Consider the following 24,788-nt stretch of genomic DNA (forward strand, 5'->3'; position numbering starts at 1 on the left):
TTTCTTTGAAATGCATGTGGCTGGGTATCAGAGGGCATCTTCTTGTTCACCTTCTCCCAGGGGCTTGAGAAAGATGGGATCACAAAGAAAGGATGCCCTTTGGGAGCAAGACATTTTATATGGTCCATGGAGGGACAGGCAGAAGAGAGGAAAGTGAAAGCTGAGGCTCAGCAGCCTGCAATCAGAGAGAGAGAGAGAGAGAGAGAGAGAGAGAGAGACTTCTAAAAAAGTAGGGAACAAACACCCACTCCTCAGAGATAATGGAAGGAATATATTTCATAAGAACTCAGAGGTTACCCTGCAGAAAATAAGTTACTTAGTTACTGGAATGAGAGATGCTGAAGGAAAGGGCTCACCTTGTGAGGACATAGTGGGGATGAGAGTTATGTTAACAGATCCTTGCATTGCTATCTTGTCTCATGCCGAGTTTTATTTTTACCATTTTAATGTTAAATTTTATTCACTTTCTAAAGAAACCCAGCTCTAGATTTTAGAAAAGACCTTTCAGGACTTTTGGAGTACTTGCTTTAAGGAAAGTCCAAATGATTTGAGGTCTTCATACTTCTGTTAACATGTGTGTGTGTGAATAACCACTGTTAATCATTATTTAATGACCAAGTGCTTTGGATTTAATTAATCAGTTTTAAACTGGTTTTGCAATTACACTTTTCAGTTGTTTTCTTATAATGTTCATTTTCATTGAATGGTCCCTGTAGCAGGCTCACTATTCTCAAGAACCTGCTCCAGGAGAAAGCTAGTTATTACAGAGGATTCTTCTGTTTTTTTGTCTAGGGCATACCTGAGTCCTTCAGGTAGGTTACATCTCTGTTTGCTTTTTGTCAAGGGGGCACTCAGGAGTCTCCTTCTGTGTTTTTGAAACCAGTCTACCAGAAATTGATGGTATGCCCTGGTTTAACAACACCTCTTAGTTCCTGCCTATGAATGCTACATGAAGCAGCAGAAGCCAGTTTTTCCCCAGCTCAGCGCTACTTCCCCAAGCCTTTTAACTCACATTAGTCTGGAAGGCAGCTTTATATCCAACAGTATCTTAATGACACCATGTCCCTTGACCATCCAGACTTATTTGGCTCATAAATTCTCTAAAAGCTTAGAACTTTCACAGCTCTATGTAATGGGAGATGTTCTGACTTTCATTCTTCACAGCATGTAGATTCTTCACTGTTATGTTACCTGATTTTCTTCCGAGCTAGTCCTCTGCTGATGGGTTTTAGTTTTTAATGGTAACCAGCTCATTACACAAAGCATAGAAAACTTAACTGATAACTCCTCGCTACATTCTTACAACTTTGAGTACAACTAGATGTCATCTTCTCCAAAGTCACTGTAGAGAAAAAGAGAATAAGCTTTCATGCTTTTTTTCCGGTTCCTAATCCAGAATAAGTTAATTGTTAAAGAGAATTAACTGATTGAGTTGAACTAAATAAAGATTCCTTTTGTACTGGGATTATGTTACATTTGATCTGCAGCAAAGAGATTTTGGTTCAGGGTTCTTAGCCAGTGACTTATAACTCTTCAGTGATTTGACCTTCTTCAGCATTTCAGCTGCAAAATATATTGGTTTAATTGTTGTTGTTATTGTTGTTAATCTTCTTTGTTTTGAATTGGTCTATCTGAAATGTAAGAGTAAAATGAAAACCCCATATTTTGCAAAACAAAATTTATATATTTTGGAATTTTGTAAGAATAACAAAACTTGTTCAGGAAATTCCACTTCCTAAAAATGGACTTGTCCACTCTGCAGGAACAATGAAATACTTTCTGCAGCAGTTGAGGGATCTGTTACGTACTAGTACTTCCCACAACCATTTCTTTAGTACATAAAGTGGCCTTAGAGAGCAATTGGATCAGTGTAGTTGAGAGTTTCAGTAAAGACTTGTTTTCATGAATGTTGCTGTAATTGTGTTTTTTCTTGGGGGAGAGAGGATAGAGAAAGGGATGTTTGTTAACTATCACTACACAGAAGAGAAATTTTAATGTCCGTTTAAGGAACATTTCTTTAGTTAGCTTCCTATATCATTAAGTTTTTGTACCAAAAATCTTACTGGCTGTTTGCAGTAAATAAACAGTATTAATAAATGGCTTCGGTGCATGCTACACATTTAGATATATAACTGTACATGCATGTTATATTCATACAGTGAAGTAAAGGGGCTGGAATTATTCCTAGCAAGACCTTTAATCTATGTCAGTCTAAAAACACTCCTAAAAACAATCACCTCCTGTTTGAGAGGTGATTGTACTCTGTGAGCACTCAGGAAATTGATTTCACAACTGATCTTTGATATTTTGTGTTTAAATCTTTATGCTTTTTTAAAGTTTTCTATTTTAAATAGAGAGGAAGCTGGAGCTAAAGGTAGACATGGAGTAATGTCTTTCTAATAGCCTGAGTGTTAGTCAAATTCATATGTGAAGTATCTTTCTTCCAGCAGTTAGCACACTTGTGATTATAAACCTAAAATTATTATTTAGGTGGGGTTTTTTAATCCACTTTTAACTTCTGCACACAAAATGAAATGCCAAAATATAACAAGAGGTACTTATTTATTTTCCAATACTACTATCTTTGTATGTTTTTCTTCTTCCTCCATAAAGCAATAGGTCATAGTTTCAATCCATCAATTTTTATTGGCCACGATTTTTTGGAACAGCAAAGCTTCATTTTTACAGCTGAAACAGTGGTCTTTTGGTGAGAAAGGGAAGTAGTCCAACATATTTGTACACTGGGGATAATAGCTTGAGTTCTTTTCACCTTCTGATCTGAAAATGGAACTGAAAAGATTATACTCGGTTGTATAGTTGACAGATGTCAGGGGTGATCCATTCACTATTAGATTCTCAGGCTTCCATGGCTTTGCAAGTGTGACCCGAGGAGATATTAAGACTGCTTCAGTGAACTCCTAAGATCCCAGCTTTTAATTGTGCCACAAAGCGAAGATAAACATTTCCATGTAATACTTGAAGAAAAGATTTGTGATAGTTTAAAGACTTGTCAAAACGGCAGTCTGATTGTCAATGGCAAGAACAATAGGTCACTCCTGCTGTGTTTGTCGAGTGACCTTTCAGATGGTTGGAGCAGTGCAATCCATACCAATCCATAATATCCATCAGCACTAAGCTTCAGAATGAATTGACAGTTTCAGTGTAGAAAATTGTCCAGCAAATCCTCCACTGTGCTGCTTCAGCACTTTATTATGCTGAGAAACCAATCAAATTGGGTGATTTACTTTGTTTACTCTTTTCTCCTTCAAAAAATTGGTATTCTACCACTGTAGGATTTGTGTAAAAGAGGTTTCCTTCTTTCTCAGTGTAACTGCTTTGAACTGTTTCTACTAATTTTAGCTTGGAAATTCTAGAGTAATCTTATAAAACAAAGTTATCTACAGGATGTTATTTTCATTTGTATGCTACTTTGGCCATAGTTATAAAATACCTCTCCCTTATAGTGGGGATACATCAATGTGAGTTCTCAAATCAGAGAAGTCTTTGCCTTTGGTCCAAAGAACTATTCCTATTTTCTGAACTTCTAATTCTTCAAGTATGGAAGACTTTTTTTGGGTTGGAAAAAATGCCAACACTCCCATTTGTCTGGCAGGATATGCTCTAAGGTGAGGGCCAAGGTCCCACAATCAAAATATTGTTTAAATGTTTAGCTTCCTGGGCCCCTCATGAGGAAACCCAAAGCCTGCCTTTCCAGAACATGTAGTTCTTACCATCTCCAGTAAAACTAAATGCAAGCTGCCGCATTCTCAGCATTTTAATTAGTTGACCTGGTGGGCAATTTCTTAAATATGAGATTGAGTAGTTAGACTTAAATGCACTAAGAAAAATCCTAACTTCTGAGAAGAAAGTTAATTTCTTTTCACTGCTTGTCATAGTCTTTCAAGCTTCGAAATCAAGTCATGGTTTTCTGACGCCATGCTTGGATGCCCAGTGCAGAGGAAACTGTCCTGTTTTGTGATTTATCAGAGTGCATGTGCTTGAAGTTTTTCATGTAAATACAAGATCATAGACAGCTCATGGCAGCTCTGTTAGCTTGTGAGCCAACTTCTGGCATTGTTGTATTAGTCAATTCCTGGATATTTTGTGTTTTGTCATATGTTAACTCTCAATTCCAGGCTGTCTATGTAAAATTATATAGGCTGTAAATCTGTTCACAACATGTTAACTTAATTGGACCATACATGCATTTCTATGCGTTTAATTTGAGGTAGCTGGTATTCTGCTCAGATGCTGTGAAAAAGCTGAAAATGGATCTTGTGTTCATAGTATAAAATTGCTATGGAATATGATTAGTCTGACCCACTTAACGTGCTGAAGGGTTAGGTTAATTCCAAATGCTTGATATTATTTCTCCACCTTTACAAAGGTGATAAATGATACTGCTTTGCATATAATAATTACTTTCCACAGGATGGTGTTTAGGTTAGGACCCTGAAGCTGGATCGTACAGAACTCTTGGTTTATTCCCCAAGTTTTCTGTTTTCCTAGGCAAGTCATTAAAGAATTGTATTTTTATGGTCTTCATTATTTGTTTCTCCTACCAGGTTAAAATATTTAGTGCGGTTTAATTGCATTTAAAAATGAAATTTAAAATAAATAGGAGAAAATGAATCACAATATCTACAGCAATGAAACAGGGCTGATTGATAGATTTTATCGTTCTTTGTTGTCTTGATGTTTCTTGGAAGCTGAGCTTTTGTATTGCATGAGGCTTTTCAGCTATTTTTTAGAAAATAATAACAAAATGTTCTTGTCCTTTCATACATATGTACAAACAGAAACACTGATTTGACCTTCTCTGCATATCTCAATGTCCTCTTTGAAATTGCTATTCTACCTGCAAGTGCACTTTATCAAGGGAAAAAGATTTGTGCATATTCTTCACTTAATTTCTACAACTAGCTTTAAAAACTAAAAGGAATAATAAACATACAAAGAACAGAAAAGCTCTTGCTACTGGAGTCTGCTAAATCAGCAAGGGACAGAATTGCTTATATTAAGAAAGAAGTTAAATGTAAAATTTTTATCCCTCACTTTGTCACTTACCCTAGCAGTCTCTACCCTTGTATAAATAAATTCCATAAATGTCCATCATTGATTGTAAAGCCGAAATTTTTGCTTCTGATAAAATAGCTTGACCCCCTACCTAAATAATGCAAATGGAAAATACTTGCCTATGAATTTATCCAGTAGAGACAATTCTGTCATTGTGTCTCAGCACCATAACTGGTGGAGAGACATAAATCTAGAATCTTCCTTGGCTAACTCTTCACAGGTAATTATTCACACTCCCTAGAGTTTTCTAGACATAAAATCATTTTTCCCTCTTAAATCCTGCCGTTTCCTTGTGATACTTAGAAAGTGACAGAGATCATATCCCCATTACTGCTTCACTGCCTTAATTCTGATATTATATATTCCCATAGGAAAATGATACTTCATGCTTCTTATTCCTGCACAAGAAAATAACAGAAAAACAGCAGTTGCTGTAGCTTTGCCATAGAGAGCAATGAATACTGGTGGTTTTTTTTTTTTTTTCAATACAAGAGTTCAGTTTTGAAAATTTTTAATTTCTTCTTATCTGTTGTACGTGCAGAGATAAGATGATAGGCTGTTCTACTTCTGTTGCCCTTAGCTTTTGTGCTTCCAAAATCTGTTGAAATATATTATCCTGGAACATGATTCTCACCTGCTGATGTAGATCACTTTACAAGAGAAGAGTCCTTCCAAGGGTCCATCTTTCCCTCCTCTGAGGGCTACACTTCCCCAGATATTTTCCTCTCCTTTCTGTCGGGACCAACTGTGCATTTTTACCTCTAGGAGAACATCCAGAGCAAAACTTTTAATTGATGTAGCTGATGACCAGTCAGTCTGTCACACTAGCAATAGTAATGGCAAGGAATCACTCTGGTCCCTTGAGCTGATGAAAAGCAACTGGTAATTGTAAGATTGCGCCTGGAGTCCCCAGTAGTGCCACAAGGACTAGCTCACATTTGTATTTCTCCACTTAGCTGAAAAGATATGGCTGTTGGACTGGTTTCCCAGAGCAGACATTCCCAGACATTCCCATTTCTGTCTTTCCATGCTTTCTGTGCCACGTTAGGATCCCTTGTTTGGGTATCACGTGCTGGCTTTTTCAGGACGGCAGCCAATGCAAGTACTCCGCAACCTCTCTGTGAGCAAGTTCAGCTTACTCTGCCGTCTCCAGGCTATAGACTTTTAATCACTGAGGCTGCACGTTACATATCCCCGAACTAGGGATGGGGCTGTGAGCTGTGCTTTGTTTTTATAAACAGTGGTAGTCATTAAAACCCTGAGATGCTGCAATATCTCACAATACCATATGGTCAGTACTTGAGTGTATCACAGTGGTTTGAGGGTAATTACCATGTAGTTCATTATGAAAGAGTGATGAATTTTAAGCTTTTGAAATGAGTGAGAAGGAGAAAGCCAAAGATCAGGATTCCTGGGAATGCTGCAAACTGAATCATAATGAATCAATATTATCTACCAGTACTTCTTCATCAGTGCTGTTCTGTCCAATCCTGGGAAGCTCAGATATAAAAATGCAATAATTTCATTTTCATGCCTGAAAATTTTTTTGAATTTCTTTATTCAGGTAATGAGTACACAATGTAAACACCTGGCCACTAAAAACTAGAATGAAGTCATTTTAATCTCACTCTAAATCATTTTTATTTCATGCAAATGAAATTTCATAAGTAGAAAATAAGTGAGGACTAATTCAGGACACAGAGAATAAATTGTAACAGAGAAAATATTTTAAGTTTTCTTTTAAGTAGATATTCTGGCTTTCCACTGGCATTTGTTTGAAGAAGGTATGCCACAATCTAAAGACTAGGTATATCTGCTATAGAAATACATTCAGAGTTAATTTCTTAATAATATGGAGAATATTTTTTATAAAAAGTCATTTTAAAAATCTTTGAAGTTTGGATCTCTTACAGGAATTTTTATGTTTCTTTAACTTCTTTTGACACTAGGTTGTTGGATACTCTTTGTCATTTGTCATTTAAACAATTTGCATTGTAAATTGGTCTGGCCGTGAAGGAAGAGGGACGATATGAAGGAAGGGAAAGAATGAAAAGTCAGAAGTATATTAAAATGTGTATCATCAGCTGTCCTTAATTTCATTTATTAATTACTTGTATGAAGGAGTAATTTGAAATGAAAGAACAATTTGTCATTTTCAAGGCTTTTTTGCATCAGAGATTCAGGGTCCATGACGAGTGGACTCCAGCGCTGCTTCTAAAAATCAGCTTAAAATGCATTAGGGAGTACTTTGGTGGGGTCCACCTCAGTCTCAGAAAGGAGGGTACCACAATTATGGCACAGATTATTGCCATTATTTCCATGCTTCTGCTAGTGACAAAGCATCTGTATGAATTTGTTGCTAGTAACGCAGCTGGAGGTAGTGCTTGTTTGAAGTATTGAAGTACAGCCTGGAACAGTGTCACACTTCCATTACAACTCTAGAGAGTTGATCCTTCTCGACTTCTCTTATCACTCTCGTGCTTCCATGATGCTGTCATCTCCTCTGACCTTCATAGCCTGATGTCATGATTTAAGCCCAGTTGGCAACTAAGCACCACACAGCTGCTCGCTCACCTTCCCCTCCCCCCGTGGGATGGGGGAGAGAATCGGAAAAAAAGTAAAACCCATGGATTGAGAGAAAGACAGTTTAATAGGACAGAAAAGGAAGAGAAAATAATAATAATAATAGTAATAATAATAATGATGATGATGATGATAAAAGAATATACAAGACAAGTGGTGCACAATGCAATTGCTCACCACCCAGCCCATCCCCGAGCAACAGTCGCTGCCCCCTGGCCAACTCCCCCCAGTTTCTCTACTGGCCATGACGCCATACGGTATGGCATAGCCCTTTGGCCAGTCTGGGTCAGCTGTCCTGGCTGTGCCCCCTCCCAGCTTCTTGTGCACCTGGCAGAGCAGGGGAAGCCGAAAAGTCTTTGACCAGTGTAAGCACTACTCAGCAACAACTAAAACATCAGTGTGTTATCAACATTATTCTCATACTAAATCTAAGACACAGCACTCTACTAAGGAGAAAATTAACTCTATACTAACCTGACCACTACCAAAGATTTTTAAGAAGTGTCATCCATGTTACAAGTTGGTCTGGACTTGAAGCTGTTTGTATTAAGGGGTTTATATTCACACTTACTGGTGGTGGAAAAAGAGGGGAAAAAGTTACGGAAAGTGGGAATTTGCTGAGCTGTTCGAACAGAAGTAAGCTTAAAAATGTTTGATGGCTAATAAAGCCTTTGTGGAAACAAACCTAGAAAAATGAAACCGCAGCCCAATGCAATAAAATTGCAGTGTCCTTAAAAGGATTATAATAACAGTGCTGTGAAGTCAGGCAGCTCTCAATCTGGTGAGAAGCTCTGTGCTCAAAAGTTATTTGGTTGCATTCATGAATCCTGAATAAATGTGAACTGTTTACAAAATTAATCCTTATTTAACTAAATTTAAGGCACCAGCCATGTTCAAACCAAATTAAAACCATTTAATACTGAAATACAGTCCTTCTCTAAGTCCTTACTGGGGGAGTGCTTCAAGATGTATTAAACTACACTGAAGCATGGACAGAAGACTCAAACTCAGACAGACAAGGCAGGCTGTTGTAACGTTATGGACTTGAAGCATCAGTGCCCAGGACTTTCATTATAGATTATCGGATGAGTTACTCTCAGGGACACTTCCAGACAAGAGAAATAAATACAATTTTGGTTTCTAAATGTTTTTTTAGGCTTGGTAGGCTCAGAAAGAATTTAATGGCAACACTATAAATTACTTTGATGTTAAAACGTTCCCAGTAGTCCTTGCTATGCCACTTACCTCCTCTGTGACCTGGACCTGTTTCTTCTCCATTCTATGGATAATATGCATCTTTCTTGTGATGAGTGAGACTTCCTTTGTGTGTAGAAAAAGAGAAGTAGGAGTTGAAGAAGGCCGGATTCAATAGCTTTATGCCAGTGGTTGCCAACCTGATGAGAATGGGAGAGTCATGTCACTGTGTTGCCATGTCTTCTCTGACATGCTGTGTGCTACCTAAGGTGGCAGGAGCACTCACTCTTTCCACGGGGCATGTGTAGATGACACCATACACCGTTTATTCCCTCCTCAGGCAAACGTGACATCTTTTCTCTGGATTGCAGGGCACGTGGCTCAAATGTTGGTAGCTAGCAGCTAAACCAACCAGGTTTGGTAAGTGACCTTTCAGGTCAGAGAATAGTGGTGTTGGTGTGCTAGAAAGTGCCATGAAGCCGATTCCCAGGAGACAGGAGTCAGTGGGAAGAGAGAAGTGTAAATTTCTTGAGGAACCTTGGTAAAGCTAGGTCTGTTTATTGTGATGGCATCAGGAGCTCTTCCATACTTCAGTTACTACTGAAATTTGCACACAGAGGTGTGTCCTTCTATTTCATACTTCAGTAGCTGAGTTTCCCATTATATTGCTTGTTAAAATATTTAGTAATCTTAGCAGAAAAAAAAAAAAAAGAAAAAAAAGAGAGAAAAGAGAAAAAAAAAATTAAAAGTGTCCTTAAAAATAAAAGCTTTCCTAGTATTGTTTCCAGCTTCTCTGAGGTGGCTAAGTGCTGTGATCACCGACTCTGAGACCACATCAATGATAAGCTTCTATTCGCATTTTAAGTCTTGGCTATTTATATCTGAAGGCCACTGAGTCTCGGCCTCCAGGAGGAAGTGCCAGAGACCCTCTCCTCCTTCATGGCATCACTGCGCCTGGAAGACCCTCAGGAGTGAAGCACCTTCTGATGAGATACATCAGAGTCTCCTGGGAGAAAAGCTGCTGTTGCAGCAAAACCACAAGTTGTACCTACCCTTCAAATCAACGGGAGATAAATGGGATGCTCTTCATACTGACTTTAAGGAGAGTGAGTCACTGAGCAAGGTCCAGGGTGTCACTGCAGATTAAGAACTGGTTATGAGATAGGAGAGAAAGATTCATCATGAACTGCTGCTTCTCAGCATGTAGAGAGATTAGTGGTACCCCATGGGCAAATTGTCTCTGTTAGGAAGAACTATGGAGGATTTAGAAAAATTCCAGATGGATTTAAATACATCGAGGGATTAAGGAGAACAATGGTAGATGAAATTCAGCTAGAATAAGTGTGACAGAATAATAGACATTAACAAAAATAGTCCTTTTTGGAAAAAAAAAAAAAGAAAAGGTATTCTTAAAACTCATAGTCTGGGCTCTGAGGCAGTGGAAAATTTTGAAGAAAAGATTTGCTGTGTTTAGATAAATGAATCCTGCCCTTGGTATGGGGGCACATATTTTCAGACTTGAAAATTTAAAAGAAGGCATGCAAATCCCGAAGTAGGTGGCCCATTTCCCTGCCATATATTTCTAAAACACACACTAGTCTAATACATATCACTGAGGTCAAGAGTTCAGCAGGAGTTTTTTAAGAAAAAGAGAGATTTTTACAAGTAGTGAGCATACACATAATCATGTTAACTAATTGTTTGTAGAATTATACCATAATATTATTTATTTATTTATTTATTTATTTTCAGAAGGAATACTCTTGCTGCAGGGTATAAGGCAAGAGAGACTGATTTCTGATCTCTGTCTGGTTTTGTGGGTGCACATGGAAATAAAATGCATGGCTGAGACTGTCATCCCAGTCTGGAAACACGAGGTTCATGTGTTTTATGAGGTTCATGTAAGGATAAAATGGCACCATTCTTGTATCTGATCACTAGAGTCAGATACTGAATCAGTTGGAATCTGGTCTTTTCATGTATAATATTTTCATTTATTTGGTCAGGTGTCCCTAGTACTCCTGGGATAGAATATGGATGTTCTGCTAGTTTTCAACTGGGCTTTGAGTAACTGCCTGAATACTGGCAATTTCGTAGCAACCCTTGTACCTTTTAAGCTTTTCCTCAGGGAATTGAGGCCAATATTGAATACTGTTACTGGACAACTTTTTTAACATCTATCTTTCTTGATTTTTAGCAGTGTGAACACAACAGTGCCCAAGACAAAAAAAAAATAAAAAAAAATTAAAGAACTAATGGTTTCTGTCTGTCACAGCATTGTTTTTCCCAGGGTAGTCTTCTCCTTAGGTAGTCCTTACAGAGATGTATCTCAGCTAACCAGTTCTCTCGCCCTCCTTCAGAACTTTTCCAGAATTATCTTGGACTTCATTTTATTTCTTAGGTCTTATTTTTGGACTCTCCTGTATGTACTGCTGGCTTAAGAAAATTAGGCAGTAGCATGTCCAAGGTGGTTTAAAATAACTTCCCATCTTGTGCTGGTGGCTGTTGCTGAGAAGCGACTCAAGGTCTGGGGTTAGTATGTACTGCTGGGGATGTGCTCCCCTCAGCAATTGCTCTTCTCACTCCTTCTTGATCCCAGCAGCAGGAACTGGAAATTGCTTTCCCCCTCTTTACCCTTTTCTCTTGACTGCTTTTAGCAGGCAAAGGAGTCATAGCTGTTATGTGCCAGCCCCTTGCCCATGGAGAGGCAGCGCTCAAGTCCTGGCATTCTGGCTCCTCCGCTTCTCCTTGCCAAGCTATGCACTGAGAGTGGAGATACGGTATGAAAGGAATCAGGCCTGATACTGGCCCATGAAGGTGGGTGGTTAAAAGTGCTGAAGCTACTGTCACTGTTCAAATAGACCCCCTTTACTGGATTTAATCTTTTGTATTCATTAGAGCAAATAATAAGCAAACAGACAATTCCTAGCATATGTGTAAGTCATTTTAAAGAAGCTCTGAAATACCTTCCTACACCTCAGAGTCTCCTTGCTGAGCCTGAGCCCTGTGACGAATATGCCTGCTCTTTTCCAGGCATGGAGGGAGGATGGCAGCTTGCGCTGGAGCTGGCCAGGCTGCTCCTCCCAGCTTCCCATCAGCAGGCAGTTTGCCTGCAGCCTAGTCAATGCCCATGCTGCTGCCAAATGGTTTTAGCAGCCAGAGGAAACTAGTCCTCAACATTATTCATCCTAAAGGTGGCCTCTTTATTTGACTCTCTAAAGCATTCCATATGGTATTCCAGACCCATATTTCTGAACTTTGATTTTTTTTTTTTTTAGGATTAGCTCTTTATCTGAAGTACTAAGGAGATTGTGCTGCATATTAAGAAAGTGATGCTTTTATAGACTGTTGCCCTGTCAATGAAGGAAAGCCAATTTGATGTCAATGCACAGAGACATTATTGAAAAGTGGCCAGGTGGAAATTTCTTACATAATTATTTTAAACTACAAAGTGCATCTTTCTTAAAATTCAGTATTTAAAAAGAGGAAAAAAAATGTATCTAAGATCAGTACTAAAAAAAGAAAATCTTCAACGTGAAAGAAGCTCCTGTGTGTGCCTATTAAGTGAACAACTGTCAAAAAATCTTGGATATAAATACTCAAAATAAATACAGGGGTAGGCAGGACCAACAAAATTATGTTTGTCAGCTCAAGCCTCAGATTAGCTTCTAAAGTAAAGTACCACCACTAGAAGACACTGATCTTTGGTGAACCTGTCCAGGAGATTGTCAGACTAGGTCTCTTCTGGTAGATTATTTTTCCTGACATGTGAATCTGTGGGGTAAAGACCTAACTGAGAAAGAATCTTAGAGTTCTAACCCAGTGCTTTCAGCTGCAGGGCACAATCTGCGTGTACCTCTCATTGTTTAATACAAGTTGACTACTGAAATTAAATTCTTCAACACATTTAGTCCATTCAGCTTCTGTTTTCAAGAGTGTTGGGTATCTGTCTTGTTATTCATGTAGTTAATACCTTTTCCCTTTAAGGCACATTTCTAGGTTTAAAGCTGAAATGCGGTTATTTCAGAATTTGGGGTGAAAGCCAGACTGCCTCATTTAGGTGCCAAACTTAGAGCTGCTGGATGCTACACATCTTCCCCAAGGATGGGGATGTCATCCACTTCATTTGATATCACTGAGCTCCCCGAGAGACGAGTGAAGACATACCCACACAGCGAGGTTAGGCACCTCCTTTCCTCCACTATCAGAAGAGACTTTTGGAGACTCCAGAAAACAGCCCAGACTGCAAGGTATCTCCCTGTTTCACTGAGAAATGCCAAACAAGTAGGATATTCTGGGATCCAGTGTGTCTAGTGCTCCTCTGGTGAAAGGCACCATGTGCAGTATCTTCTGCCTGTCTTCTGCTTATTAATGCAGGGGTTAGAAAGTGAAGCAGGAGATGGAAGAGATCTAACTGAAGTTAGTCTGAGCAGTTTTAACTCCCACATCCTAGGAGAGTGCTCTATGTACCCGCCCTGAGCGACAGCACTGTCCATCATCCTCTTGATGACCCAGCAGTTCATCTTCAGGCATAAAAGCAACAGAGGAAGATAGACAACATGCAAGAGAGAACATGACTCTTAACTTGCAGCACTCAGGAGGAAGGAAGACTGCTGGTCCAAACTTAGTTTTTAAGCATGTGTGCAATTAACTTTAGTAAATATTGAAAGTGTTTTTAAAGTGAATATTAGTCTAAATAAAACGTCTCCTCACCAAAAGTCCTGGGTGCTGGGTTCAGGTTCTACATTCCTCTGGTTGAGATGTGGATTCAGTACTATTCAAGCTGAACACAGTTGTAGCCAAACTTTTGAACCTTCTCCAGGGGAAATAGATGGAGTGGAGATGCAGTTGTGCTGGAGTTTGGATAGCAGAAGAGAGGATGGGTGTGAGAGTGGCATTTACCTCCTCAGAAAATCACTTTCTGATACTGCGAGGAGGACTGTAGTTAAGCACTCGGGCAACTTTCAGGCTGTAGACAAACGTCTTGCAATCTTAGTGCAGTGCTCAGCACTGTTTAAAATGGGCAAACTGGCCTTCATTGCCTGTGTCCTGATTTAAGCAAATTTTAGGTGGATTGAACCCTACCTTACTTAATATTTCACTGGGGATTAGACTGACATTTAGGTTTACGGAGTGCAATTCCCAGTGTCAGGCCTATTTCTGTACTGTAGATTATTCTTCATTTTTGCAGAAAATGATTCAATTGAACTAATCTGACAGGGCTGACTGGATGTCCATTATAGTGCTGCATTACAATTGCTAAGCAGAGTATTGGAAGGGCACTAGGTACAGTCTGGTAAAGACAATAAATAATTTGAATGACGGCACTAAGGCAGCATTTCAGAGTTCAGTTAGTGGGTTTCCGAAGACACTTGGCAATTGGGAGGAGGAAAAGCAAATGAGAGCAACTGCTTGTGAGACTGACATAACCTCAGCGTAACATTGAGCTACATGTTGCTCTCCTTGGACTGAGAGCAGGCTTGGCAAATGCTAGCAATCAAACCATCTGTATAACTGGATCAGATTTTTCACTACCAAAATGGATCAATTTATGGGATTATTTTGACAGGCATGTTGGGAAATACAGAACATATAGTTTTCATCATTGTTTACTTCTGTTTTTCTGTTGTTCCCTTTGACATTGCCCACTGGCTTTTATTAGAGTTTGAGCTCCATTTAGCTCAGCATGCAGAGCTGGACATGCTGCCAGTGTCACTCCCTGCAGAACTCCTCCTGTTCCTTCATTTACATGTTTCCTTCTTGTTCTTTAACCAGAAGGGGAAGCTTTGAGCCTTGAATGCATAAAGCATTAGGTCCAGGTCAAAAACAGACAGTCCATTATTCTAAATTGTTGTTCTCACTCATCAGATTTGTAGTTTATCTTGGGAATTTCTCGGAAACGTGGCATCCATTTGTAGCATTGTTCAGATAATTGCAGCATGAAGCTGAACTGGTCTTGAGATCAGCATCCAATATTCAGCACTAGTCTTTTGTTGGAGTGATTTAATTGGCCATTGGTGAGGCTTGTCTGGTCCATAAGACTCTTTCCTCCTACTCCATTTGCCCAGAGCAGGCATTTGGCAAGGCTACTAACTCACCAGTGAGGGAGAAGTTATCTTCACCTGGATTTAGGTGCTCTAAATATGCTCTAAAATCAGCAAGATGTGCTCTAAAACCGGTGAGATCCCCTGTGCTGAAAAAGTTTGGAACAAATTTTTTTGTAGGGGAATGAGGGAAGTTTTTATTATAACTAAAAGTTAATTTTCGGGTTACGTGGTATTCGCGACTACAACATCTTCTCCGTATTTGGTAGGGAGAAGTATATATAGCCTTTAGGAACAGCCAATAGTGCTGCTCTTTCTATTCTTAGATCCAGAAGGGATGCAAGTCAAATAACAACAGTCTTTTATATGACAATACCAGGCATCTGACAAAAAAAGTTGCTATCATTGCCTTAATTTTACACATAGTGAAATCGAGGGTCAGGAAGATGTCTTGAGGTAACTTGATAGGCCTCTTCCAGATGAAGACATATTCTGTTCCTCATTCATAATTCATTCAGCAACAGATATTCTCTCCCTTATGTATAAAACCACGGAAGACAGTGGGATTGTATGGACATTTAAAAAATGGCTAGCAAATTCTTTACATTTTGTAGCAGTGACTGAGAAGAAAATCACTTAATGGGATTGTTCTATGCTGTGCCAACTTTCTGGCACCAGCTTTTAGAAATGACTCCTCATCAGTGTATTTTTCTTATAAATTGAGCAAAGGAAAAGTGAAATCTTTAATAGACAATAGCAGAGGAAGATTATAATCCAATGTTCTATTATTTAAATTACCTCTGTAAGTGGATTGTTCCTTAAAATATTTCTGTTTTCAGCTCCCTCACTGGGAGGGATTTAGATATTGGAAAATACAGAATATTATTTTCACCAGGCAATCTAATTTTCCTATATTTGATGTCCAGTACACTTTGTGAAAATGTTTTAACAAACAATTACATAAAGCTGGGCTCCCAAATCCACTCCTGAGCATTTAAATGGATTACACTAGTTTTCAGAAGTGCTCAGCAGCTCACATTAAAGTTAAGAGATATTTATTCCTGTACTTTCATTTCAGATTAATCTCTAAATAAAATAACTTTATAGACTAGATCTGCTTTTTTTTTTTTTGTTAGACAAAACTCCTGATGAAGCTGAAGGGAGCTGATTGGCTCATGATTATTTTGTCTCAGACAAGTAGGTATGGGTTGGATTATTTATTTTTCACATGGTTAAAATGGATAGGGAAGTTTTCGTGGTTGTGTTATGATGTTAAATCATGACATCAGAGTCTTGCGCTGAGCTGAGGAGTCATTTCATTTGAAGGGATAATGTAGTACTACCATATAACATTGGCTATTTTTAGCAGAGATATAAGCTATATGCTCCAGCAGGTATAACTGGTTTAGTGCAAGAGATATGCCTTGAAAAGTGAGATTAAACAAAAGCAGCAGTGAAATATTTTGCAGATGACACTCTGCCAGACTTTGAAACTATATATATCTCTCTACAGAAACCCCAAAGGAAATATTTATATTTCATTCCCCATTTATTTCTTCATTTTCATTAACCTGTCAAACAAAGTATATTGTACAAATAATATGAGATAGAGATTGGCATCTGAGTTAGACAGAGTTCTGCTACTGGTTCAGTAGGGTCTGAATCTGTCAACTGAAAAATAATATTTAGGCTCGCACGCACAGATAGAGATGGCATTAGAAGATAAAGCAATGGGAGGAAGTTAGTTATACATGAAGTTTCTATACTTTCTGACTCTCTTTCATCTTCCAAGCTGTAGAGAACTGGAGATGGAAACCTAAAAAGGACCTCAAAAGAATTATTTTAAACTGTGAGATGTATCACATTTTGTTTTAGCTGCTATTATCATATCTTAGAACAGTTAACTTGAAAGAAGATGCAAAAGAGAAATCTACAGTGAGTGAAATGAGAGCAAATGTAGGAATGCCAAAGTAACCACTGTCTCAAGATCTCAGCTGGCAACAGCTATGACATCTGCAAAAAAGTGTTATGCCATCCAACAGTTTATTCTTCCTGAGGCCAAAATCTAGATCGAAGCTGATAAGAAACCTTCAAGGCAATCAAAAAAAGTACTGGTAAAATCAAGGACTGTTAATGACACTGTAGGAGCCATTAATTTTCTTTGACATAGAAAGGGTTAGCCAGCCTCAAGAGAACTTGCAAAGCATAAATAATATCCATGGGTAGGCCTTTTGCTGCTTTTTTTTTCCCCCCCCAGTACATGCTTTGTATCTCTGAGGCCTACGTAAGTTGTGATTTCTCTTTTAAGGGTTTACCATTACTGGTGTACCGAAATATGTTATCAGAGACTCCTGCAAGAAAATACATATGAGCTGGACCTGTGTTGTAGCACGTCTGGAAACCGAGGGGCCACAGCCCAGAGACTCACTCTGTGCCGTGCTGCTCCAAGTGCCAGCAAGGCCCGTCACCAAAAAGAGGTTTCCCGCTCTCCTCCCTCACTATAGGGAACTGAAATGACCATCTTGACAGTTCAGACAAAGTAATGTGAACCCTACCCCCACCCTTAGCTTTCCTCCAAGTCTTTGGCCTTGATAAAATAGTTTCATTGTCAGGGTTGTTTAAAGAGTCGTCTTTCTACTATTACAATTTCTGTCCAGAGGATCTCAGTATTTGTTCCTTATCTGAACAACTATTTTTTGTCTGTCTTTCTTGTTTTATGTAACACTTTCCTGTGAATTAATTCCATAGTTCTTGAACCCTCACAATCAATAGATGAATCATATTCATAAGAAAAACCCAACTCCATAATACAGAAACTTCTTCCCATGTAGGACTGAATCAAGCAAGCCAAAAACCAAGCATAGTACGTGAAAGATCACAAATAGTGACTGTTCCATGAGTACTGTGTGCTTGCACTGGGACGTGTGGGAGGACCATGGGCAGGAGGATAGGTGGTGTTTGCAAGTTGTCTTCTGGTAACAGTCCTTTTATAAACCTGAAATCAGATGGGCGATGTCGGTGTATGGTGCTGTTGCAATGTAGGCTAGTTTGCTTAACACTGTGCTGGTAGGAACGGTGTATTCTCTCTGTGTAAACAAAGCTAAAGGCAATCACTGTACAAACCATGCAACACTGAGCAAAATGATACACTAAACAAAAGCAAAGCAGAAATACAGTGTGGAGAATGATGTTCTGACATTTTTAGAGAAAGGTTTTAAATATTCAACTCTCCTACAATACAGCTGTCACAGAACTGTAATAAAGAGTACTAGTATGTATCAATGTTAAGAATTTTGAAAAATTGCAGTGGGAAATATCATGATGTAAATTACTCATTCGTAATGTGAATCCTCAAATGTGATAGTGTGATCAACAATACTGGTACCAAAGAGTACTGGTTCTGCAGCTGTCCTGTGCCATTATGGATGACAATTTTTTAGCCTAACAAACTGCATGTGAGTTTGTGAACTTATGTGTTTTAGTTTGGTATTGGATGAGAGTTACTAAGACTAGTCTGGGATGCTCAGGCTGGCAAAAGAATCACCTTCAGGCAGCATTTTCTCTCCAGCATTCTTGCCAGGTTGTAGCATTCAAATGCTCTTATTACGTCTCCCATTACTGTTGCTACCTTGGCTCGTAGCAGCATACCTTGTTTTTGAAGCTGGGGAATGCTTTTTCAGGGGCAGAGGGGTAAGCAGGGAGTAGGGGGTTGAGCTTTTAGAAATGAGACTCCCTTGGTTAAAAAATTACACCAATGTAGGCAGCAGACTTTGCCTGCACCACTCTGTAGACTTGCTATTACAGTAAAAGCCCACTTGCTGACACCAATCATTTCTATAAAATTTAAGCCAACATCTTTGGGAGAAAAGATTTAATTAACACATAAGCCCCTGATTCACTATGACAATCTGCTTTCATAGTGATGGGAATAATCACATTTCTACCCACTGTCAGTCCTTGAAATATAGGGGGTTTATGAATAATCTATAGTACATTTTTTTCCTTACAGAAACAATCAGATTCTTTTGTTACTTTCACACAAGAACATTTCTGTCTCAGACATCTAGAAAAACTAAATTTATCTGGTGCCTTGAGGGGCTACCTCTGCTTGTGTGACAGGAGGTCTCTTGAGCATTTTGGGTTAGTAGCATGAAGGGAGGCTGAGCAATTCCATCCTATCCGAGATCCACATGAGACATCCCATTATTTAAATAGAGGTGCCCTTAGGGCGTTGTATGCAGAAGCCAGTGCAATAAATAAATAAATAAACAGTGCTCATTGCAGACAATAAATAAAATTGTGGCAATGATTACCATGATATAAAATTAGATTAAAAAACTTTCTCTGTGAAGCAGAAATAATAACCTAGGGTACAGAGCTTTGAAAAAAATCTTTTTTGTCCCTTAGTCCAGTTGAAAAGATCATGTCTAATAGTACATACTTTTTTTGACACCTCCTTCTCCTACTTGTTATAAATCCTTGAAGGAAAAAAATACAGAATCTTTTTTCCCCTGAGGTAGTCTCATCAAAGTTGTTTCTGATTTACCGTGGCATAAGTTATATAAGTATCAAGCTTGTAAGGTTTAATTTTATGATCTTTCTGGCTTTAACAAGTGGAGAATAATTCTATAATCACAATTTAGACAGAGAATGTTGTATCTGTTGTTCTCACTAGACATTGTTATATCATTTCCTTATCTTTTTACTTTCTTAATACTTTTGTGTTTGGCTCCACAGTACTGAACAACAACTAAACAACGTATGATCTGTATATTAGGGACAGAACATTCTTAATGCATCTTTAGAGTTGTAACAACTCTAATAACCTGAAATTTTTGCAAAAATAAATTTTGCATCTAGATAAGTGCTTTTTTAAATGATAGCAATCGTCTTGTGTTAGGCTTGATTGCAACCTGTTTTCTAAATTAAAAAATGTAAATGTGGCATTGACAAAGGTTAAAAAGATTTAAAGCGGGTTCTGTCAGCAGTGCATGCATGCACCAAACTAAATCCTATGTATCTAATCAGTGTCCTCTGGACTGTGTGCCTTACTCCATTGTTTACTTTCAAATCCATAATAATTTTGTATCCTTTCACTGGGTGAAGATTCATTTTAAAAACTAATGAATTTAAAAATATGCTTTTCCCTTGTCCATTTGATAGCGAGCCTGCAATTTAACTTTCATTGTTTGTTTCCCTCCTTGTCTCGTCAATCCTTTTCTCTCTTTCTGTCCTTTTACTTTATTACATTTTTTATTGAGGACTGAGATGAACCGGTTGCTGCATCATGGGCCCATTACACTTCCTAACAATTCCATTTACACCTTATTGTTTGTCTTATTGCTGGAAAATTCAGGTGATTCATCATGCCTGAAGAAGCACCTGATCCCAATTCCCTTGATATCACAATCACTATGTGATAGGAATACAGTTAGTGGTGGCTTTCAGACTCTAAGAGGCCAAGGTGATAACTCTTTTGGGACTTTTAGCCTCTCAAGTATTGATGAGTTCCATTTTCGTAATGCTCTGTTTTCTTGCTCCCTTTCAACAGCCCCCTGAGTGTGGAGAAGGGCTTGGAGTTAATAAAGGAAGTGGCAGATCTCCTGAAGCTGCAGATGAGTGTCTTCGATGATGTCAAGTACGTACATGGAATTTACCTCTTTTTATTTTATTGGATTTCTCATTATTTTTGAATAGTTTGTCTTACAAGGAAATATCTACACTTTAATGCCAAAATTAATGAGAGCGTGCGAGAGACAAAAAAGAATATCATGATGATCTATATAATGTCCCCTACACACGGTTAGGAAGAAATTATTTTAAAAAATTTATAAAGACAGAAATTTTCCTATGTTTCCTTAGGGAAAAATAGTCTGTTCAAAGTGCTATAAAATATTACTAACCTTATTTAACAGTTTCTAGGTAAGGAAAGTCTTGTGAAGGGTCATTATACCCAGCGTTGCTGAGGGGAAAAATGACATCAGAGATGGATAAGAACTTGGGTCCCTGGCTTTGAGTCTGGCATGTGGCACACTAGGTTGTGCTGCTTGGTCAGCTACTCATTTAACAAGTCACAGGGAGTTCAGATTTGTTGAGCTACTGTTTTTCCTCATATGATTCATACTGATGGATGCTGTGCATGTTAATCTCCTGAACTAGGAGGTTATGATTTGCCATGTCCGGTAAAAAATTTTAGATTGGGGATTTTCTGAAATCATTTTGGTAGGAACATTTACTTCACAAAATTTAATTCTTCCTTTGTAAAACAGAAAATAAAAATAGTTTGATAGAAAAAGTAATGGAAAAGAAGGGTCAGCTGTGGGAGGTTTTTGACAGCTTGCTGGAAAGAAGTCACATCTTGGCGCACAGAAAATAGCTGATGTCTGGGTAGCATCCAGTTCCTGCCTATGTTTCAGAGGATTTAGGGCTGCTTGTTTTGGCCCATGAGTCAGGTTGCTGAAGTGTAGCACCTTTCTCAGCCTTGCTTGTGCTGCCTTCAGCTTTTGTTTAACCTTCAGTTCCAGTGAATGTAATTTATCATTTAATACTCTGTTTTACACCATAGTCTGAAGATGTTTCATGTTTAGTGGAAGTGTTTATTATTATTTGGAAAAAAAAATCTACCCCTTCTATTGCTGTGTAGTAGGGAGAAATAGACTACTGGTAAGAAAATCTAGAAATCTGACAAATACCAGGCATATTGGCTTTAGTTGTTTAGAAGGAAAATATTCCCATGTTTTGTTTGCTAGAACAATTCTGTGTATTGCTGAAAGTCTTTTTGCTTCTATTTTATGAAATGTATTATTTATGAAAACTGAGTTTTGAAATTACAAAAAATGACAATATTATATGGTCTTCCTTGTAAAGAGAATTTGCAACTTTGACTGGCAGATGAAGTCTGCTGCACGTGTAAAGGGGTAATCCCATGGAACAATTTCTCTGCTGGAATCAATGGGTTCTGCTTCATTAACTTCATTCATTTACAGTACAAGAGCACTTTCACCTACCTTTCTAATTGTTAGCATAAAGCCTTTTGGTTATTTTTTATCATTTGATAAATCACAACAACATTGCAATTGGCAGGCTGTAGATTCATTCTCTAATGAAAAATATCCCTGCAGTGATATAGCTAGCTATGAAGAACGTTTTTTTAATGTGTGACATTTGGGAAACTGGTTATTTTGTGTCCATTAATATGTAGTCATATGACTGTACTTATATGATTGTACTTGTATGACTGTACCAAAAGTATTTGCATTGTATGGTCAGTATTTTAAAAGTGTGTTTTGGGTGATAGTAACTCCAAACAGGACCAAGTATTCTGTCAACACAAACAGAGTCTTTGCCTTTTTAAAAGATCTATAAATCTGTGAAAGATTATCCTAAATCTCAAGTTAGTGAAGAGTCCATCCATAATAAATTTTCTTTACTCAAGAAAATGAGATGCTTTGACTCAGGTTTAACCCATGAAATGCTAAAGAAATGTGGAGCTGGCCAGTAGATATAGCAGTAGTAGAGGCTTTAGAAAAAGGCCTCACCAAGCAAAGAATTAACGCTTTTTGGATTTGTTCTTTTGTCATCACTACACAGCCATAGTTGGAAAACTGTATGAATTTTAGGGCTCTGATTAGCTTCTGAGTGGCATCATGGAGAGGCGTTTCAGGAAAGACTTGATGTCATGATTATTCCTAATCTACCTTTGACATATCAAAGTGTGAGAATGAGGCCTCTCAGGAAATATGCATTTTACTTGGCCTAAGGCATCATGGGCAATTTAAATTATTTTATTTTACTGGCAACTAAAAGTACTCTTTTTCTTAGGGATTCAGTTTTTTAAAAAGTCTACTGTGAACTCCGACCGGAGAATTAGCTTGGTGTAAAATTCTCAATTCTCTCTTTTCCCTCCAAGAATTCTGAATGGTAAGAAAGTAACAGCGTAGGCCTGAATTTTTTAGACTGTTGCAAAGATTTCAGAGTAAAGATATGTTAATGAGAATCACAGGGTTAATTTGAGAGTATAAACAAAGCCATCACATTCAATAGGAACAGTGTAATAAGAAGTGAGGAGAGAGGGTGAGTGGTGAGTTCTTCTAAAGACCTGTAAATTCTCAGTTAAGAGTTTCTTGTCCTTTTCTCTGAAAAAAATATTTTTAAAGGGACTGCTTCACAAATACATTGCTACCTTTAGTTAGTTTTGTCTGCAAATATCTTTCCTTCTTCCCTGTATTTTTAGTTTTTTCCTGTGCTTTGGAGTTTGGTAAGTGAACAATTGCTTTTGCCATGGATTCCTACTGATTCCTGTGTTAGTTCTTGATTAGTTGATGCATGGTAGTGATCAGCTTATCTTATCTTCTCTCCTTCACAATCCTGCCAACTTTAAGGGACGGTCTGCAATTCACAGTATAGCCTCAGGCTTGGCTCCCAGAGCATTCAGTCCCCTTCTACAGTTGGTTTGTTGTCAAGTTTGCATTGACATAAACTTTGCTCACCCTGTGAAGCAGATGAGTGGGAATAGATTTGGGGAATTCATAATTAGAAATATTTCAACGTTAAAGAAAAGATCCAACATGTTAGCTGTCACTTGTGGATACAGCCTGAATCTTTATGGAAGTAATAGTTATGCTTAATATGTTTTGTTAATGGTTATGTAGCTGTCAAATAAATTCTATTATTTCTTATTACATCATTAGAGACCATTAAAAGGATATTAGCATGCTGATGTAATTATGCAAGCAGACGTAAAATGACTATAGTTATGATTTTATAATCTAATTATGGGTGTCCAATGCCCCTGGTGATTGATTGTTGGACTGGTATCATGGATTGAAGTCAGATGGGTAGCAGTGTCAGGAGGGTTTGTATTTATTTAAAAAAAAAAAAATTACCACTCCGCAATATGCAACATTGACCTTCTCCATGTAATTACAGTTCTTCTCATGTTATAGAGTAAGCTTGCACATGAGAGATTATGAAGAAAAATCTAAATATAATAAAAATACTAAAATCTGTAAGCTAAACTGTAAGGATAGTGGAAAGGACACTCAGAATCTATAGTCAAATCCATTAAATTAGAACATACATGACTCATTTGGTTTCTGATGAGAAAAGAAATTATTTCTGAATTTTTATTTAATGTTCTCATACTTGGGATATTTACTAAGAGCATTGCTAATGGAGGTTTCAGCTCTAAGCTCAGCTGAATACCTTTGTTTGGAAAGAAAACAGATTATTCTGATTTCATAGTATTTCAGACTGCATATCCTACCATTCTCAGCCTCTAGTTAAGAGTGAGATTTTCAACCGAATATTGCATTCTTTGATGGATGCTGCAGTAGCACTGATTTTTTTTCTTTTCCTTCTTATTTCTCTCTTTAGTTCTATATGATTTTCCCTGTTGCCATTGAAGATCTCTCGCTCTACGTGTCTCTTTTTTCCCCATTTTTTTCTATTGCTTTGATTTCCTCCACCCGTGCATCTTAATGGGCATCTTTGTCATTTTTGCCTTCTAACATACCTAAACTCAGTACTCAAAGGACTGTCATTTCAGGAGATGTGATAACTTGACCAACAAGCGTGCCCAATTCCGTATCTAATTTTTCAGTGGAAAACCTGTAGCAAAGCACTCTATATTCATTCCATAAAATGACATTAATCTCTATCTGCTGCTGCTGTTTTGAAGTGTAATAATAATTGCCTATATAAGCATATAATCTCTATATATAATATTGGGGATGAACAGGATACTCATGCTAATAGAAATAGATTTTTCAAGTTTAAAAAGCTGCTTCTTATTATCTAATATAATGTCCTGGCTTGCAAAGCCATAAAACTTAACCAATATTCCCTTATCATGTATGGTTAGTTGCATCTATATTGTACATCCAAAGCTAA

The 24,788-nt window shown here is 37.9% G+C and overlaps 1 protein-coding gene across 1 annotated transcript in view; it reads left to right on the plus strand.

The window, feature by feature from the left end:
* PTPRN2 (protein tyrosine phosphatase receptor type N2) overlaps nt 1-24,788 on the plus strand; it is a gene marked incomplete at both ends in the record, with an annotated part of 667,311 nt that overhangs the window by 272,965 nt on the left and 369,558 nt on the right. Inside the window, one exon of the mRNA XM_082310546.1 lies at nt 20,449-20,535. Coding sequence (XP_082166672.1) covers nt 20,449-20,535 — 87 coding nt within the window. The remainder of the gene's footprint in view (nt 1-20,448; nt 20,536-24,788) is intronic.

Source organism: Platalea leucorodia (genome assembly GCF_965183815.1).
Source record: "Platalea leucorodia genome assembly, chromosome: 1".
NCBI lineage: Eukaryota > Metazoa > Chordata > Aves > Pelecaniformes > Threskiornithidae > Platalea > Platalea leucorodia.